This window comes from Cavia porcellus, unplaced genomic scaffold (genome assembly GCF_034190915.1).
Source record: "Cavia porcellus strain 051 isolate PalLab524CR breed Dunkin Hartley unplaced genomic scaffold, mCavPor4.1 scaffold_23, whole genome shotgun sequence".
NCBI lineage: Eukaryota > Metazoa > Chordata > Mammalia > Rodentia > Caviidae > Cavia > Cavia porcellus.
The window spans coordinates 20,930,507-20,949,875 of NW_026947506.1; the positions used below are offsets into that span (position 1 = coordinate 20,930,507).

General features: G+C 41.7%; 1 protein-coding gene across 17 annotated transcripts in view; it reads left to right on the forward strand.

The window, feature by feature from the left end:
• The window catches only part of Bbs9 (Bardet-Biedl syndrome 9), a 395,959-nt gene that overhangs the window by 341,890 nt on the left and 34,700 nt on the right, over positions 1-19,369 (forward strand). For 10 of the 17 annotated variants that reach the window (XM_063233878.1, XM_063233880.1, XM_063233877.1 and 7 more), the window contains one exon: positions 16,342-16,392. The exons of the other annotated variants lie outside the window; for them this stretch is intronic. In XM_063233878.1, the coding sequence (XP_063089948.1) occupies positions 16,342-16,392 (51 nt within the window). The remainder of the gene's footprint in view (positions 1-16,341; positions 16,393-19,369) is intronic. 17 annotated transcript variants of the gene reach the window in all.

Consider the following 19,369-nt stretch of genomic DNA (forward strand, 5'->3'; position numbering starts at 1 on the left):
ATGCACAATGTATATACCATTTTTACTCCCCAATTATGTTTTGAAGTTGTTTCATTTTTTTCCCTTTAAAATAATATGTTTATACAGTAAAAAAAAAAAAAAAAGACCAAGACTTTCACACTTAGTTCTTTTATATGAGGCATACTTTTTTATTTTCTGCTTAATTTTTATTTTCTCCATAGGTGGCATGATGACCTTTATAAAGCATAGGAAATCCTGAGAGTTTTTCTGCTTCCAGCCTGTAATTGTACAATTTACAATGTTAATTCAGCTATAATAGTTGAATCAGAATACACAAAGATAAAGTAGCATGTTAGATAGCAGATTACTACACATAGAGCATACGGCTTTTCTCAGTGACATAATCTTTCTTTATAAGATCTGGCCAAGAAATTAGAAGTCCTCTTGTTTCCTGCCCTCACTAACAGCTGACGTAAGGAAGGTCTAAGACTGTGAAGTGACTAAGTCATTAGTAGTCAAAGGCAGGAGTGTGTAATTTTATCGTGTCCCCTGTTAATTTGCAGATGGATGAATATCTCTGGTCCTTTTATGATCTGAGCAGCGGCTGAGTGCTTTCTTTCTTCCACCAGAGGCCATGGTGACAGCATCCTCTGTGGGGTTCAGGGTTTGAAAGTCCCTACTCCCCAGGAACCCCGCAGCCTCTGCCTTTTATTGTTCTGCTTTCCCTTGCCTTATCTATCCGCCTCTACTTAACCTTTTCCGGTGGATTCTCGCATCACTTTCTTACCTGCATCTCTGTCAGTCATATCTTTCTGCAGTCCACTTTAGTATCTGTTTCCAACCTCAGTTCACTGCCCTCTCCTCTTGGAACCAGAGTCACAAAGACCATCAGGATGGTGTTTTTAAGAAATCTAGATGAGAATCCCTGGTACCGATAAAAAGGAAAAAGACCAAAATAAATAAATAAATTTTTAAAAATAAAGAAATCTGGATGAGAATGACCTCGTGAGCTAGCTGGCCTCTCACACGTGTGTGCCACCTGCTTTGCCCTCACAGGTGCAGTGGCTGAGACTCACTTTAGTTACCAGAAGCTTCCTTTGTGGTCTCAGTGTTCAGGAGAGTGTCTCAGTGGCCTGAAACCCAATAGAGATTTGGCTCTCTTGAATATCCATGCACAACTTTCATGTTCAATAGGGTCTAACATTTAACCTCAGGAATATGAGAGCTTTAATCATTTGTTTATCTTAAAAAAAAAAAAAAAAACAAAAACTTCATTTCAATGTGGCGATGCTTTGCCTACCAAGAAGTGGAGTGGATGGTGGTCCCTCTGGGGAAGTGTGAGCTGAGGGAGGGGAATGGGCCCCCAGCAAGTGGGCAGTGCATGCAGGCAAGGAGAGGGCACTGAGATATCGCAGGTTCCAGTCAGTGCACAGCTGAGCATTTCCTTCACATGCTCGTGTGAGCCGGAAGTCAGGATGCCAGGAGCTTCAACTGGATTTTCTTTGGCATTGCCAGATTTGGGGATCAAAAGGAAGCTGAAGAGTCAAGAAAGAAGCAAAGAAAATTTAGTGGATAAAATGAGCCTTCTCATGGATGTGGATTAAAGTGTTTACTGTCTTGAGATGTGCTGTGAGCCTTGCAGGAATTAGTGTGCTGTGCATTTCTTTGATATTCAATGGGAAGAGAAAATACAGAGTATAAATCTGAATAAGGATCTAGACTGTCTCTGGGGAGAAGCATTTTAAGTTCTCAGTTTTTAGTGTTTTAAACTTGTGTTAATGACTTTTTTGCCTTAAAGATTTGATGTTATTTTGAGGCTACTTCCAAATGACCTATTCTAATAGATTTTATTTCTCTGAGATCTCAGAGATGCTTGATAAGACATTTGCTGTTCACTTTCATATTACCAGAGTGATTTGACTATTGGTCTTACACTTTAAATTTATATTAGTTTGAAGTCTTTCATTAAAGAAATGTAGATGCATTCAGTATGAGAGAGGCTTCAGGAAAATTAGTAAATGGCTTCTGAACTTGTTTTTCCTACTAGAAGAAAACACTTTGTATTTTGAAAAAAGAAAAGTGAATTCCAAATTGGGAATACTGGCATCAAGTGGATTTGATATCATAAGTAAATGCATTCCATGCGGTTATGATTGTTTACCAGTTCTGGGATACCGAACACTTTTCTTAGCCCATCTGCCTTTGTTTCCTCAACTGTAGGCTGGGATGGAAGTGGTGCACCAGTAAAGAGTTGGCCAAATTAAATATAGTAGTGCATGGAAAACACACAGCAAGTGCCCAACATGTAGCAAATTCTCATTCAATGTAAGCTTATGTTAATAATTATAATAAATACTAATGGAAAATCCCAGAGGCCCTTGGGAGAATTTGACTTAAGGAGAATGGGGTTCAATTACAAGATTTAAGATTAAATGAGACATTTATAAAATGTATAATAATTTTCCTTTTTAGAATGCTATTATAAAATAACAGCGAATGGCAAAGTTGCAATTATATGTAAAAAAAGCTTAACCAAATTGGGAAGCACATAATTGATTAAAGTATGGAAGGCTTGAGATTAATTGGTATCAAAAAAAGACTACCTGAACAGACTAACATCTCATGGTAGACCCTGATAAAACAAGGGTTGTTTGAGAAGTAAAGTTAAAGTATGTCCATGGTTGTGTACTAATTTTTGAAGACAATGAAGAAATGAAGTGAGGTTATTGTTTTGTTTCTAGCATGATGGCGTGCACTCAAATTTGATCACACTAGCACTTTGCAAGGGGGTGTTTTTAGGAAAAACTTTTCGAAGTTCCGAGTCATCATTTTTTCTCAAGGACCTCCCTTAACTCTGTGAGCAGGTCATTTTCTTTAGACTCCTATACCCTACCCTCAGTGCTGTCAGTTTTCTTCTCTCTGTTGTTGACAGGACTGACTGCCTGATGATATTCACTGACTGATATTGTAGCAGCAGTTCACTGTTAATGCTTTATATTATGTTTTGCATCATTTGCAAGATCTGTACTTTCTTTCTGTACCAATTTATGTTGTATTTGCAACAATTTCCAACAGTCAGTGAGGGGTTAATCAAGAAACCATGGATAGCAGGCAGGCACTGACTTGGTATTGAGGGTAGAAGGACACTGGAGTAGACACTAACTTTAGAAGTGGTCAGTTAGTCTTAATGCTATTGCTTTTCTATGACTGCAGCAACTGGCATATTAATAGTTCCTTAAATAAGTGGATCCGCCTCCTTCCCCTCAGTTATATATTTAAGAATCAAGAATGTGTGAATCCTAATTCTGACCACATGTGCTAATGTGGCATTTCAAAGCAATGGAGGGAAGACAAGATGAATTAGTTAAAAATAGTGTTGAGAACTAGCCAAACATTTGGAGAAAAAAATAATTGGATTCCATCTCATACCATATGCCATAATACGTTTCAGACAAAGGAACTGAAAAGCAGGGGAGGAAGAAAGAAAGAAATCACAAAAACACAGAAGGAAACAAAGTTGAACACATAGACACATATCGGGAAATGTAGGCACACAATCACCGTTTCTTAAAAAAAAACTAAAAAATAGCTTCAGTTATGTGCTTGTCAAAATCTGGTCCAAAAGGATAAAAACCAGTGTCCGATAATGGTGATTACTCCTGGTTAGGGGAGTACAGGTAGAAATGGGATCTCCTTTCTTCCATTTCCATATTTTGTGCACATTTCCTAAAAATAAAATATATTTTAAAGGCAGGGTGACAGAAAATAATAAGAAAACAACTATATAATTGTACCACAAGGGTGATAAGGAGGTAGCAGTGTCTGGTTTACATAAATCAGGAAAACTAATTTTTCTCAAAAGGAAGTGAGTTATTGTAGGGCAGTGGTCAATGTACATGGAGATTGTTTGCATTTCAGCTCTGGTAAACTCACCCAGGTCCTGCCAGGATTCCCTGCAGGAAGTATACAGCTGGTGAGGCCCTGCAGCTCTTTGCTGAGCACCGGGTATGTTGTGCAAGATTCTGTCTGCATGTCACCTTCATCAGCTTTGTTTATAATGAAACTGCTGCTTTCTTAGAGCACTCTCCTTCCTTGGCCTCTTTCCTAATTTTGTTAATGGTCCCTGTCTTAACTAGTCTGCTTTGTGGCTTCTTGTTGCCTTTTCTGGCCTGAGTATCGGTGTTCCTTCTTGTTGAGTCCCTGGTAGCCTCATCCAACTGCCATCTGACAGCCATGAACTCGTAGGTGTATAGTCTCCTGCCAGTTTTTCTTCCAGGCTCCACGTGTCCCCACCAAACCCCCAAAACCTCTCTAGTTCCATGCACTTAAGAAAGATTCATCTATCCTGGGTGTCCCATCATGGTGGCTGGACATTACCCTTTGTCCAGCCCAGGGCCTCAGGAACACCCTGCACTCCCTGCTTCCCTTATTCCCCTGTGGCGTCACTGAGACCTGATCATGGGAGCTCCCAAGGGTATCTTTTTACTGTCCACACTGCTAGTGCCTCCCCCATATCTCTCATTCAGATGACCTGCCAATAATCTCCTTAAGATCCCTCCTTTATTTTTAGTATTGCAATAAAAAAGAACTCATAAGTGTTCATAGCAGAATTGTAGTCAAAAAGTAGAAATACTGTAAACATTCATCAAGGGATGACTGAGTAAATAAATATGCTGTATCTATGCAATGCAATGGTCTGTAGCAAAAAGAAGTATTGGTACGTGCTACAGAGTGGGTGTACTGCTAAAAACTCATGCTCTGTGAAAGAAACCAGTCATGACAGGCCCACATTATATAATTCCTTCCTATGAAATTTCCAGAATCAGCAAATTTGTGGGGACAGGAAGTATATTAGTGGCTGCCTAGGACTGAGAGGTGGGTGGTGGGGAATGATAGCTCATATTCTGAAATTAGCTGATGGGTGACAGGTTTAGAACTATGAATAGACTAAGAAATATTGAGTTTACATTTTAAGAGTAAGTTATACGATATGTGAATTATATGTCAAGAATTGTTAAAAACCACTCATTATAGTAGAAAGATAAAATGTTCTTTGTACAAATTTAGAAAGTCCCAGTGATCACAATTATTTAGTGAATACTCTTACAGCTAAATGCTATGTACATTGTTATGAATTTATACTTCCTGAGTATGAATCTCCTGAAAAAAGACAGATCCAGCCCAGGCATGCTGGCACACAAACGTAATCTCAGCACTCAGGAGGCTGAAGCAAGAGGATCGCTATCAGTTCAAGGCCAGCCTGGGCTCCAAAGTGAATTCAAGTCAGCCTGAACTGCATAGCAAAACCCTGTCTCAGAAAGACCAAGGGGTTTGGCAGCGGGGGAGATTGGGTTATGTTACATCTGTGCTTTCTAAGGCTTTACATTTTGGTGTTACCTACTGGATTAAATGGAAAGTCTTACACTTGAAATAGTGTTCTTTACTAAGTAGCCCCCACACCCTCTTTCTCGATATATCTGCTACATTTTCTTCCTTCTGCCTTTTACTGATTCTCCTGCTGCTTCCCCGGTGTGTTTCCAGCTTCCAGTTTATGTACTTCTGACAAGTTCCCTTGCTTGGTTAGGCAGTTGTAGCCTAGTAGTAGAGCACCATGATCTCTGAAGGCCAGCTGAAAGGGTGTCCCACAGAGACTCTCAGAAAGACTCCCAGAAAGAGTGTCCCACAGAGCGGTACCTGAGCCTCTCTGTGCTGCTGTCCACTCTGTCCTCTGTGTTATGGTCCCCAAGGCTTTTGGCTATCCCAGTTCTTATCACAGGGTGCCCTTGTTTAACATCTGATTCCATCTCTCATCCCCAGGTAGACGATTTCAAAGATCATACTGTATTTCTCTTTCAGACTTCATTACCCAAATTGTGTCACAAAACACATATTTGGTTGATGTCCAGTATATAATTTTAAAACTTTTTATTGAGAAATAATTACAGATTCACAGAAAGATATAAAAATAATACGTAGGATCCCTTTCTCCTTTTATCTTTAATGGTGACATCTTACGTAACTCTGGTACACAACCAAAACTGGGAAATTGACCCTGGCCTACTATAGTTTTGTTTTGGTACCAGGAATCAAACTCAGACCTTGCTTGCGCTTGTCAGGCAGGTGCTGTGCCACTGAGCTACATCCCCCATATAATTTGGAATGACACAGTAAAGCTTTTTATAAGGAGGATAAGTCCCTTGAAGTAGGTATAATTTTAGACTTTTAGGAAGGGTGGTGGCTGACACCACAGATGGAATCAGTAGTAGTCAGCTGGTTGGGGTTTAGACCAAAAAGTCAGCTGGGAGAGGTATGGGAGAAGAAGTGGAGTTTCGTGCAGATGGTAACAGGAGCGACAACAGGTTCCTGAGTTCAAGGACTTTGCTTCACTATAGTGAAATACTGATCTGGTGATGGCGTGCAGGATGAAGATTAAGGCAAGATCTTAGAACTGCTGATGGATGAACGGAGATTAGTACAAGAATACTGGAACCCAGGATTAGAGTTGGATTAGATGGGAGAAGCAATTAGGAGGAACATAGGAAAAAGTCTGCTGTCAGAGGCCGAATACAGTAACATTCTCCTCATGTGTACTTAGCAAACACTTACTGATAGACATATGGGCTGGAAACTAATTACCATAGGATGACCTAAGGGCAGCATTTTGGAAGTGGGATTAATGCAGGAACAGAACCCCAGGAGCTGAGGGAAGCCTCTTCCTACAGATACTTATGCTACTCTGATGTTCAAGAGTCTGAAGATAATTTGGAAAAAACTCCACTGAAAGCAGAGAATAATTAAGTAACTTTTAAAAAACAGCACTATTCCTGTTTCTGAAGGTATTCAGTCAATCACAAGTCTGTGAATGCCAATTGTTTATCTTCAATTAGTAGTAAATATGAGCTATCTTAATATTGGACTACTTTCATGTGAAATATTACAGGAAGGCCCTAACTGTACAATTTTTAGTATCATCAAAGAATGCACATTTTGGGTAAAAGAAAGAGTGCCTTAGAAATCTTGGGGCTCTGAGTCAGGCTGTTATCTCTGAGGCCTGGAACTCATTAAACAGAACTTTCCTCATGTATCCTACTGACACTTGGGTCTTCTTTGCTTTCAAATATTCTGATGAAAAAAATATGTATTCCAACAATTACTAGCAATAAAAACAAAACTATGAAGAGATTTGTACTGATGAACTATAAACATGTAACTCCCACCCCTAGATTTCTCCCCCAAACTCTTAACCCGAGAGTTTGGCCCATTCCTATGGTTTTGCTACCTCAGTGGATATGTCTTCAGTAGTCAAGTTTTTTTGGCTCACCTCAAATTTGTAACAAGTACAGATCTACTTCATTTAATAACCTACCTGTTTAAAGGTTTTTCCTACTTACAACTGAAGCTGGCTTTTCAGACTTATGACCAGCACTTAGACTTATAACTCATCTTTTTTGGTACAGTTCTGTACATCTTGTTTTTAGAACCTCAGTGTCTTTATTTTGTGTAGTACATCTTATTTATATAGTACTGTAATTTTTGCTCATTGAACTATACAGAGTATAGTTTTATATTGTTATATGTTACAGCACTGCATGTAAAAACTAAGCAAAAAAAGCAAAGTTATCAAGTTGAATGTTTCTTCTGAGTATTGTAATGTACATACTATATACAGTTCCTCATTTAGTGACCAGTTCACTTAACAATCTAGTTGCAAGATCATAACTCAGTCATTAAATAAGGGATGTTTATGTATACTTCCTGTTTTTTTCCTCTCACTTTCTATTCCCAGAGGCTGTCTCCGAGGAATTTGATTTTCAATAATACAAAATGAATCTATTCTTTATTTTCATTGTAAATTCATGAATCTTATTAAAGTTGTATTAATTTTTTCATTTTGCATTAGATTGATAAAGGGCTTGGAGTATTTTAATTGCTTCAGAGCAGTTCATCAGTCTAGTTCTTGTGTCAGGCAGTCATTAAGGCTTGTGTTTATCATGTCATCTTCAGTAAAGCTCTAAATACATGCATAATGATATATCTACATATATCTGAGGCAGACCAACAGTTTGGCCCATTCCTATGGTTTAGTCATTTTTAATTCTGATCAGTGTAACTGGCCAAAAATAGGAAGGCTCTGCTTCTGGACACTCACAGCTGTGACAAGCAGAGATGACATTCTGTGGGACTCATCGAGCCCAATGAAGACAGCCCCAAGCTGCCAGGGCTTAAAAAAATTTTCTCCATACCACACTTCTTAACAAAGCATGTCTGTTGTTTTAAGGAACAAATTGTTGGAATAATCAAACCCTTCTGGTTTATATAGAGTGTGGACAGCAAAAATTAAAGCGAAAACCAACTCTCTTGTTTCTGGTGGCTCTCAGTGTATACGAATATCCTATTCCAGCAATTTAATGTGGTTTTTTTTCCTGTTCCTCTGTACAGTATGTCTCCCTCAGGTATGCCTTTAAAATGTAGCCTTTTGTTTTTAAAGGTTTAATTTTTTATTTAAAAGTTTTTTGGTTAGCTAAGACTTTGCATTCCTTGCAGCTTTCTGAGCCCTGCTTCAGGGTCACGTGGAAAGTGTGACCAAAAGCAGTGATGTTGCTATAGCTCTCAGAAGCCCTGACTTAGGCCAATACCAATAGCATGGTTTTACTCAGCGCAGGTGTTTGCATGTTGGCTGCATTAAGATAGGTTGGCACTTGGTAAAAATTATTGTTACTGGAAGTAACAATAATTGTGAAACAAGTGGCAAATACATGGTGCTTGTGAGAGTCCAGTGAGGGTGGCAGGCTGTGGGGGAGGTGGTGGGGTTTGGCCGCAGATGCCTGTCCAGGTTTCACTGGAAAGCAAACACAAAATTTGATGCAGCACACTGTGAAAACATTTTACTCAGCATACGTGACTGTGCGCTTGTGCAAATAAATTACTTCATGTTTTCATCTGTTTTTTTAAAGATCCTTCCTCTCCAAATTAGATAAAATGCCAGACTGTGATAACTTTGTTACACTTCCTTTATTAACAGATATTAAAAAGCTATAAATTACATAGTTAATTTATTATTTTTATTGAAAATCATACCATATACCAAGCTGAGACTGAGACCCCAAGACAAAATGTGTGGAGCTCCTCTGACCAAGCAACTTGGGCACTGGCTTCTGGCAGGGGCATCTCATAGGGAAATAGAGCTCAGACACTAAAAGGTGCAGTGTAAGAAGTAGATCTGGAGAAGGGGGATGTGCTGTGTTATTTACCATTTGTGCCTGTGTCTTTCTTAGACCAAAACCTATTCTTTGCCTTTTCATTCAGTGAAGAGAAAATGGCTCATATTATTATTTGAGACAGACTGCATATGTGACTAGTTAAAATAATTCTAGATGTTCAGTTATATAATATTAGGTTAGTTTGTTATTGTTAATATTACTGGGGCTCTAGAGTTTTTCAAGTTTTCTGATCAAATAATTTGTTCAGTTTTGAGAAAAAAAGTTAAAACAATTCTTGAATGTCCCAAATAAATAAATTTTGTCAGTTATCTGTAGTGATCATTAAAACACTTTGCACCATAGAAACAATTTTCCTGTTTTTGTCATGTCTTTGAGTTTATTCTTACCTTTTATGATTTATATCAGCCACTCTTGGATACCTAAAGCTTGTTCATGTCAGTTTGCCGAACTGTGACATCACAGGGGTGGACATTTGGTTTTCATCCTCCCTGTCTCTAGAACTGAAGTCACTGGGACGCAGACAGTGCCTAGCAGGTCCTACAGAGTTGATTTGCATTGAGCTGAGCCCCTGCCCACTTTTTCAGCATATGATTCAGGCCTCAGTCTCAGCCACTTGCCTGTGAGAGGCCTACAGTGACCCAAGAATCTCATGATCTCCTGGGTGTTTTCTTTGTGCTGAACTATAATTCACAATTTTACCTACATCTGGCATTTTTTGCTATTTCCCCGTTACTCTCTGCGTTTCACAAATAGGGGACCCTGTCCGTGTCACTCACTGCTGTGTACCCAGCTTAGTGGCTGCCATGCATGGATAGCCCAGGGCCACTGATAAGTGGACTGTATCTTCTCCTACTTCCTGTTTTCTCGGAGACCTCTTACTCCTTCACCTGTCACCTGTCTTTTTTGTGATAGCCCTTTCCCATGTCTAAACTTTGCTAATTCTCTTGTTTCAATAATGCTGCCTGACTATTCATGTCATTGTATTAGCTGTCCTATTTTAGTTCCCCTCCAGACTTATAAATTACACAGTTATACTATGGCATCTTAAATACAAATTTGGAATGAAGCTAAATAGCATCTGTAATCACTTCATCTTTTGGCGAAGAGAGCACCATTAGGAATATAACTAACACATAAAGGTCCTTAAAAGGCGAAAAAATATATTCATGGAATAGGACAATTTTTTTTAAGAGATGGTATAAAAATACCACTTTGTCAGACACTGTGCTGGGCATTGGGATAGGATACCTTATGAGAGACAGAATTCTTGTCCTCCTGGATCTTACATTCCCATGGAGGAACCAAGATAATGAAAAAGTATACAACTAAACCAGACAATTACAAATTCTCAGTTGGGCATCAAGGCACATGCCTATAATTTCAGTGCTCAGGAGGCCGAGGCAGGAGGATTGCTGCAAGTTGAGGCCAGCCTGGGCTATATAGTGAAACCTTTTCAAATTGCAAGTTGTATTAAGTGTATTGAAACAGAGAGTTGAAGGGATTCATGGTGGCAGCACCTGTGTGATGCAAAGAATACTGTGTGGTTCTGTCTTTACCCCTAGTCAAACCAGGAAGCGACATGTCTTGACTGCTCCAACCTCATTAATCTCTCCAGACCTTTAAATTTTAACCCTCATCTTGGAATGCCATTCCCTTACTTCTTCATTTCTCATCCTTCTCTTCATAGAAGACTTCCCAATTTTAATGAGAGAGTTGGCAGGAGGAACTAGATCCTGAACTGTTCCACACATCTCAAAGTTATTAACCAGTAGTCAGAAACTGACAGCTAGTCATAAGCAAAAAAATAACTTGATCTGGTCTGTGCTTTCAAAACTACCATAGCTACGGTGTGGGAAGTGTTTTGGAAAACAGCTCAACTGAAAGCAGGGCCTGCTAAGGACTTACAGAAGTTTGTGGCAGCAAATAAAGATAGAAAGATCTGAGCATATTGGAGAGGCCCAGGTTCATAGGACTGGGTGAAGGGTTGCATACAGGGGATGAGGTACAGAGAAGAAGCAAAGGTGACTCCTGGAATACAGACTTTGGTTATGAGGTGGGCCTCAGTGTGGGTGAAGCTTGGCAGTCCAGGGTTGAGGAAGAGCAGTGTGCGTGTGTGTGTACACGCGTGTGTCGGGGGTACTGCAGAGTCAAAGGCTCAGGATTGGCTGTGCTCCTCTGAGAAGCCAGGTTTGCCCCCATTGTGGATGTTGGTGGCCTGGAGCACAGGGGACAGATGCAGACACACTGGCCTGCTCACGGTGTCCATAACTGGGTGGCTTTCATAGTTGGGAAGAGAAGAGAATTGAGGGACGTGGTCTAAGCTGAGCCTTCCAAAGCCTAGAGGTCAGGGAGGAGGGCAGGAACCCATGTCGGTAATTGAGGAGAGGCAGCCAAGGAATGAGCAGGAGGGAAACTGTGAGAAGTAGCTGCTGGTTGCCCAGAGCGGGCAGGATTCCCAGGTCAGCCAGGGAGCATGGGGAGGGCAGACAGGAGGGACCTCTTTCACCTGTGAGCCCTGCAGAGCTGGGAGCGCTTCTTTATGTATTCATTCTTTATCTCTAAGGGAAATAACATTTCTGTGCTGCTCAGCTTGTTTGATTTAGGGAAGAGCAAGTGTAAGCAGTGCATCAGCTGTCTCCTTTCTCTTCAGAGGACCATGACAGGAACACTCTGGGGACCTTCCTTGTGCCTCTTCCACTACTCTTTATCTTTCTTTCTTTCTTGTGGGTTTTTTTTAGTGCTAGGAACAGAACCTGGGACCTTGTGCATGCTGGGCATCTTCCTTTTTTTCCTGAGGTCCTGTTAGACCAGCTTTTCTTATTCCTTATGTTCCAGTGTCTGAGTCAGCAATGGAAAAGTTACAATGAGCAGAAAAACAGACCTCGTCCCTGCCATCAGGGGCCTATTTTGTCACTTCGTGATGCAGTAATACAGATATCCAGTTACAAAATGAGATAAATACTGTGAGGGCCAGAGAGGAAGGTGCCTCAGATCTGGGAAGTGGCAGTGGAGCTAAAGAGGAGTTGACGGGTATAAGAACTTCCTTGGGATGTAAGATCAGCAGATTTGGGAGTTGCTTGGAGACAAGGGTTGAAGGAAAAAGAGGCCTTGGGGAGAGCAACTGGATTGCTGGTCACTGGGGAGCCTCTAGTAGGGGACAGAGTTTGAGGGAGGAAAAGCCTGAATTCAGTTTTGTCCTTGCTGACCTCAAGTGCTTATCTCACGTCCGTTTTTCCTGCAGGAATTCTCCCAGAATGTTTGACCCTTTTCTGACTAATCCCAAGAGATTAAATAACATTGTGCTTCAACCGATCACTTCCTGCCAGTACTTCTCATCAGCACTTAGCATTACACTGTTTCTCTACTCTTCTATATTCTAAATGAGTACAGAAAGCTCTGCATGGGTACAAAAATGCATGATCACTCTTTTTGTTTATACAGCTGATAACACTTGGCAGGGTGCAATGTTAAATAATAGCACATACTTGGATCATCAGGGTCACTAAGTGATTTTCTTTAGAGCAACCTAACTTTGGGTTAATTCTTAAGCTACAAAAATTCACCAGACAACAAGTATCTTTCAGGACAACAGCAAGGAGTGAGTGAGTTTATTACCAGAAAGTAAATTTGTACTCCAGTGTGCTAATGGAATATGTCCCCTGTCAGGACCTATTTTCTAATTTAAGTCATGAAATACCTACTACAGTATTTAATTGAACCTCACATGAAACAGAGATGATAGACCCTCAAGAGTGTTCCCACTTTGAAATTTTGCTTCTTTTGATTTTTTTAGTAGATTATAAAACATCATCTAAGTTTGTCTATATTAGAATTTGATAGACCTCTTCATGCTGTTTCTCAAGTTAGCCTCTAGATTTTAGCATTAGAAAATCAGAATTTTGTTTTCCCAGCTGTTTTAGCCTAATATATCTAAAGACAGAAGCACTGTTCTGTCTGTTTATAGCCTAAATAAATCTATTTTAAAGGTGTGCTGGTCAGAGGCTAAGTGGCATAATAGGATGACCTAGGAGTTGTTCACATTTGAGGAGGTGGCACTAAATTCATCTCAAGGTGCCAGGAAAATGACTTTCAAGGCGTCAGCTGACTGGAGTCCTTGGAGGGAATCTGAGAACATCACGGAGTGCTGAAGTCTAACATAATGCCTCCTCTGTGAATTATATTGCCACACTAGCGACAGGAGGTACAGCAGGGCAGTCTGAATGACCTCAGGAGACACCCATAGGCTTGATTTAATGAGTGGGGAGAAGTTCAAGCCAGTCCCCAGGAAGACCTGCCTGCTCTGAAGGGGTTGTATGTGGGACTCGGAATTGAGATGCAAATTTTTCCAGTTTTCTAATCTTCATCTGGCTCATCAGTTATTCAGCAAGTATTTACTTAAGCGCTCTTTTCTGAGCCCTTGTCATCTTAGGCATGGATTTTTGTAACAAGACCAGTTACCTTTCCTCTCCCTAGCTTAAGTCTCCTACACATGCCAACAATAATATTTTGAAGATGTGTTATGAAGCACATACTAGTATTCAGAAAAATACTATGATAAACCTGTCTTGGAAGCTTGTAAAGTCATCTGTCATAATCCAAAGGTACCTAATTGGACTGCTTATCTGAAGATCTTTTGCATTTTTCATTTGCCTTTGCCAAGAATGTCTAGCAATTTTGCACCATTCCAATTTGAGTGGCTTTTTAAGTTACATAAAAGCTCATCATCATTAACTCATATTAAACATCCAAATCTAAGGTTCCCTATTATAATAATACATTGTGCGCTAGCCAAAGCCATCACTTCATTGAGAAAACATAAATGCACCCATCAGACTGGTTCTTACTGTGAAATGTGTGTCAGTGACTCACAGACTTACCCTCAGGGTCACTCCTTTCACTCCTCTGCCCAGTCCTTTGGATAAAATGGTCTGGTTCACGGTTTGTTAGAGGAGTTTTGAGCGAAGGAGGCAGTAGTGGTGGTGTGGCCATGACAGCTGATGAGGGCGGTCCTGGGTGAAGGTCTCCTTCTGTCCTTCTCTACCCAAGCAGTGGGCTCAGTGTGCACAGGGCACACTGGGGCTTGTGCAGGCCTCCCGAGTCCCCTTGCATCAACAGTGTTGCAGGCTGTCCTGGCTTCTCTTCTTCCGCGATCCTACACTTGCCTTGGGGTGTGCTCTGGGGATTGCAGGGTGCTGAAGAGAAACAGGTCACTTTACAATCTGTCCCCCTGAACTTCAATTCTTTCCTTACCTGCAGCTGTTAGGATGTCAGAGCCCTTGTGTCAATGAGAGGCTGTTTTTAACCTTCTGTCCCACATCCCAAGTTGTGGGTTATGGCTGTGGCCCCAAAGATGGCTTGGATACATCTCTTTTGTGGTTTATGGAGTCAGTTCACAGAACTGAGGTGAGCTGGGAACAGGCTGAACTTAAGTAACTGAAAAGGTGATTTCAGGGAATTCACTTTCATCATCATCTCTCGGAGTTGAAGGTTCATTTATTCATGAGTCTTTGTTGAGTTCCTACTTTGTGCTCCTTCCCATACTAAGGTGGGTGTACAAGATGAACAAAACAGACAAAGACTCTGCCATAATAAAGCATCCATCCTAGTGGGGCAGGAAACAGCACACACACAAGATGATTATAAATGGTGGTGAGTAATGCACAGGCAGTAAGCAGGTTGTGAGGGGAGGAGCGCAGGGCTGGGGAAGAAGGGAGCCTGGCAGCGGGGGAGCCGTGGTGGACTATGGGTGATGTCGCATTCCAGAGGCAGGAACAGGACAGGCCAGGGACTCCAGGAAGTAGGAAGAAGGCAGATTGTGTGAGGACAGTGACATCCGGTGGTACTGGTAAGGTGGACAGGGTGGGGACAGGTCACAGGAAACCTTGTTTCCCAACTTAGGCTTATTGGAAAGGAACATTCTTGAAAGAGGCCTTTTTTAATGAACCTGTTAGTAACTCTTAGACCCAGTGAAAGGTGACAGTTTTAACCTTGAGTAGCCAGGCTGCCTACACAACCCAGGATAACTGTAGGCGGAAGCCAGCAGCACATTGAAGAAGCATTTTATTAAATTCAAAGCCCAAGACTGCTCCGCTGTCAGGCATTTATCAATAAGTGGAGTGGAAAAGTTGAAAAGGTCACAGCACTAGCATTTAAGAAGATGAATAATTTAATGAGAATGAGATCATGAATAATGAATTTTAAAAAAGAAATTCACTTGTGATTAGAGATTCATGATTTTAATTTCACAGCAAAATGTAGCTGGCTGCCATGCATTCCTGCCTTTTGTCTAAGTACAATTAGGCCCAGCACATGAGTGCCTTGATGTGCAGACTTACGAGTGCTTCTCGTGCCGAAACCACTAAAGTTTAATGTATTCAGCTCCAGCATAAGTGGTCACAGATGATTCATAATGCTGCCGCCTGCTTTTGGTGAAAATGATCCTCGGTAAGAGAATTGTCCCCAGTGGCCACGCTAATCTTCGAAGTTGATTTCCTAAATGTCTGTGTGTCCGTAGGAGATCGGGAATAAACATCGCATGGCTGGTGGGTGAAGTGCTGTGATAATTGCTCAGAAACCGCAAGAAATCTGACGATGATAAAGTAGAAGTCTGCTGCTCTTGACATTTTATTTTTAAATTCTTGGTGTCTGGAGGGTCCAAGTGATATAAGAAGTGATATAAGATGCTCATTAAGAATGGAATTGGCCATCCGTAAGGTTTTTTCTTTAAGAAATAAATGCCAAGAGCTGCCTACTGTATCATGATCTCATCATTTAGCTGCTGGGCACAGAGCAGAATGCACTGGCTTGCCCCGCTGGAACTTTAGACAGCAACCTAACCCAATAAAAACAGGCCCTTGATTTGGGCCCAGGAGACTTAATAGCCTGGTGATTACTCAGGCGCCCACCTGACCCAGCCACTATCCATGTACTGAGGAGTCCCGGCCAAACACGCTGCCAGCCAGACTCTTTCTCCTGCTTGGTGACACATGTGATCCATTCATGTCCCTTCAGAGCTTAGCATCCTTCCCTGCCCCCAGCAAATTCCTCATCACCTGCCATGACTCGTGCGTCCCTTCTTGATCCGGCTTCTGTATCTCCAGCCTCTTCCCTTTAGTTGCTGCCAGGAATGTGAGGTGCTGCCATTCTCCTCTGTCCACAGGACCCGGAAGGACCCGTGCCCTCCCCTTGACCTCAGGTCGCCTTGGCCCCGGTAAGCTGCTCCTCATCCACTTTGTCTGCTCCAGTGGGCTGACTTCTGTAGTCCTCAACAGCTCCTGCACTGTCTGTGGCCGTCCCTGCACCTTCTCCCCTGCAGTCATAGGCATAGCTTTGCCCAGGTTTGCCCAGCACACTGGATCTAGGGTTGTGCTGCAGTGGAGATCTGTTCCATAGTCCAGCCCTGCTTTGGCTTCTTGAGGGTAGGGGCAGCATCTCTCACCCTTAGCTCTAAGCACCCTATCTCTGATGGAAGATGCTCAGTGGGGCGTGTGTGTGCAGTATAATCTCTCTCCTGGCACTGACAGTGTATAGAAAAACTAGATCCTCTCCAAATCAGTCTGCCTGTTATGCTACATAATGCTGGGTGAGAACAAGAAAATGAAAATTACTTCCATCTCCTATCATATTACAATTTGACTGCATCCCTTTCTAAGTGAAAACATTTTACAGTCCTTTTCATTGGTGAAGAGCATGGTCCAGACTTGGTGCTGTAGCTCTGTGAAGTCCACATGCATTACCTGTTGTAAGGTGAGTGCTCACAGGCACAGGCTGTGGTTCAGGTGTTCTGAGTGGTGTGTTATCCAAGCGAGGTCAGAAGACAGCGCCACTTCCCCCACTGTGCATCACAGCTTGGGTGGATGCACCAAGGGAACTGTGTGTTAAATTAAGCAATAGTATGTTCAGGCTGGAAGATAAATCTAAAAGACTTGTGCTAATACAGCTGGCCCCTTGGTATCTAAAACCACCCCTAAATGATGGATGTCTACCCTTAAGCGTCTCTAGGGACAGGCTTCCACCACCTCAATTATGTTCCATTATCTCACCAGCCTTTGCCTCAGGAATATTTTTTTCCCTTCCTTTTTAAGGGAGTGCTCTAAGCTCATTTCCTTTTGCCCCGGCTTCAGTGGAAATAAAAAACAAATACTTGCCAGCCCCTGCCCATCCCCTTTAGGACTGGGGATGTCTGGTTCCTGGGACAGCTTTAGCTTCCAGTGCTGCAGGGGCCCAGTGTTGCGCTCTGCGTCTCCTCACACTGTTCCACAGAGACGCCACCTCTATGGCAGTCTTTGCTGTTTTGCAGCAAGTGTTGGGGTCTCACATTTCAGACACAGCAGGGCTGTATACCAAGGAGAAAGATCGATTCTCATCATTAATGTGGTAGACACCGTGCTCATACCTAGGGCTGTGTAAAACTAAAAACAACTTCTCAAGTGAAAAGGAAATATTCATTTATTGTGCTTCTCCAAAAATATACCATGTAATGGCAGCTTCAGTGTGCAGACATGACACAACCCATGCGGCTCTTGAGACTCTTGGGGTGAAGGACCATGAGAGGATGAGAAAATAAAAAAGAGAGAAAGCTGGAGTCAGGTGGAGCCCTTCCTCTCCCAATGGGAGAAAAGGAACTGCTTAATCAATGTAGCATGTTTATTTATATACTCAGAAGGATGGTGTCAATTGCAACCCTGCTACCTAGAAACCTATTGCTTGGATTATCTAGGGGCTTGGTATTTTTCTGGGTTGAAGCAACTTCTTTATGTGGCCTGCCCCAAGTGCTCTTTGTTTTGGGGACAGCCATGCCATAGCCACATGTGGTCAATTTCCAGCTTCAGCGGCTCCCAACACAGACAGGACATAATTCCATCTTCCCTAAATTCTATTTATTGGCCTCCCCTAGGTACCTGCGTACCCTATTGCGTCTCTGGATCTGAACCTGACCTAGAAACATGTAACCTACAGAAACCCATAGGCTCATCTGATTACAAACCAAAAAAATGCCTGTTTTGATGACATATTTGATGCAATGAATAGAATGATTTAAGTGTAATTATTATTGTCCAGTAAATTCCTGAAGTTATATTGCTACAGCCTGAGTGTTTCCCATGGGGCTACCAATGTAAATCAAAAATACTGTCAGTGTTATAGACATGTTGAATCATCACTAAGATCCGAACGGTAAGTGTGGAGAATGATCAAATAAAGAATTTGCAAGAATCTGTGTAGGCATTTACCTAGATTTATGCTTTTAAGACCTCTATGCATTCTCCTTCAACTTTAAACTAAGGTCAAGAGTACTGAGATCTGGAATTGGGTTAATTATCAGGATTAGTCACTTTTGTTTCATTTTAATTCATATCACCATTTGGCCATCCTTCTGAAACTGCTTTACAAGGAACTTTCACCCCCACTTATCGAGGAAGTAAAGTCCACATTGCAAATAACCCTGTCTTTGAGCTACTTGCTATCAGAAATGATTAGAAGATTGCACTTTCTTATGGCCCACTCCATAACTACCCCATTTTAAAATGGAGGCAGTGTGATGCTTTTAACTGCCCTCCACTCCCGCCAAAAAAAAAAAAAAAAAAAAAAGATGTGCATTGTCCGTGTCTCTTCCAACACTTTAAAAGCTACTTTTTATTGTGGTCTAGTGCAAAATGGGCTCTCTCGTGAACAATCCAGTCCCCTGGGGCTGCTGCACCACCCTTCCAGTCAGCTAGGTCCCTGTGCTGAGTGGGATGACCAGAAGAGGTGTCTGTGTGGAGTGTAGCGCAGATTCCATGCTATCTCTCCCAGTGCTGAAGCTGAGTCCCGAGGTGAAGTGTGAGTGTCTGGCACAGCGGGTCCCATGGGCCTGACCGCAGACTGAGCCTGAGAGAGCAGCTCGCTGAGACCTCGGAGCTCACTGGGTTGCTGCCAATAAGAGGCCCACTTACCAGACTTACGCACTTACGCTTTATTCGTTTTAGCTTTGAAAGACTTTTTAAATCTTCCCTGGAGTTTACCAATTAAAAAATATGTCATTATGCTATGGAATCTTGCTTTGATGATGATGATGATCTTCTTTTAAGCTTTCTCTTCTCTGTTTTAGTTTAGGGGGAGATGAGATCCTTTTTTTCTTATTTAAAGAGAAAAAAAAACCAAAACAGTAAAAGGGTACAAGTAATACAGAATTTCAAGAAAAAAATATA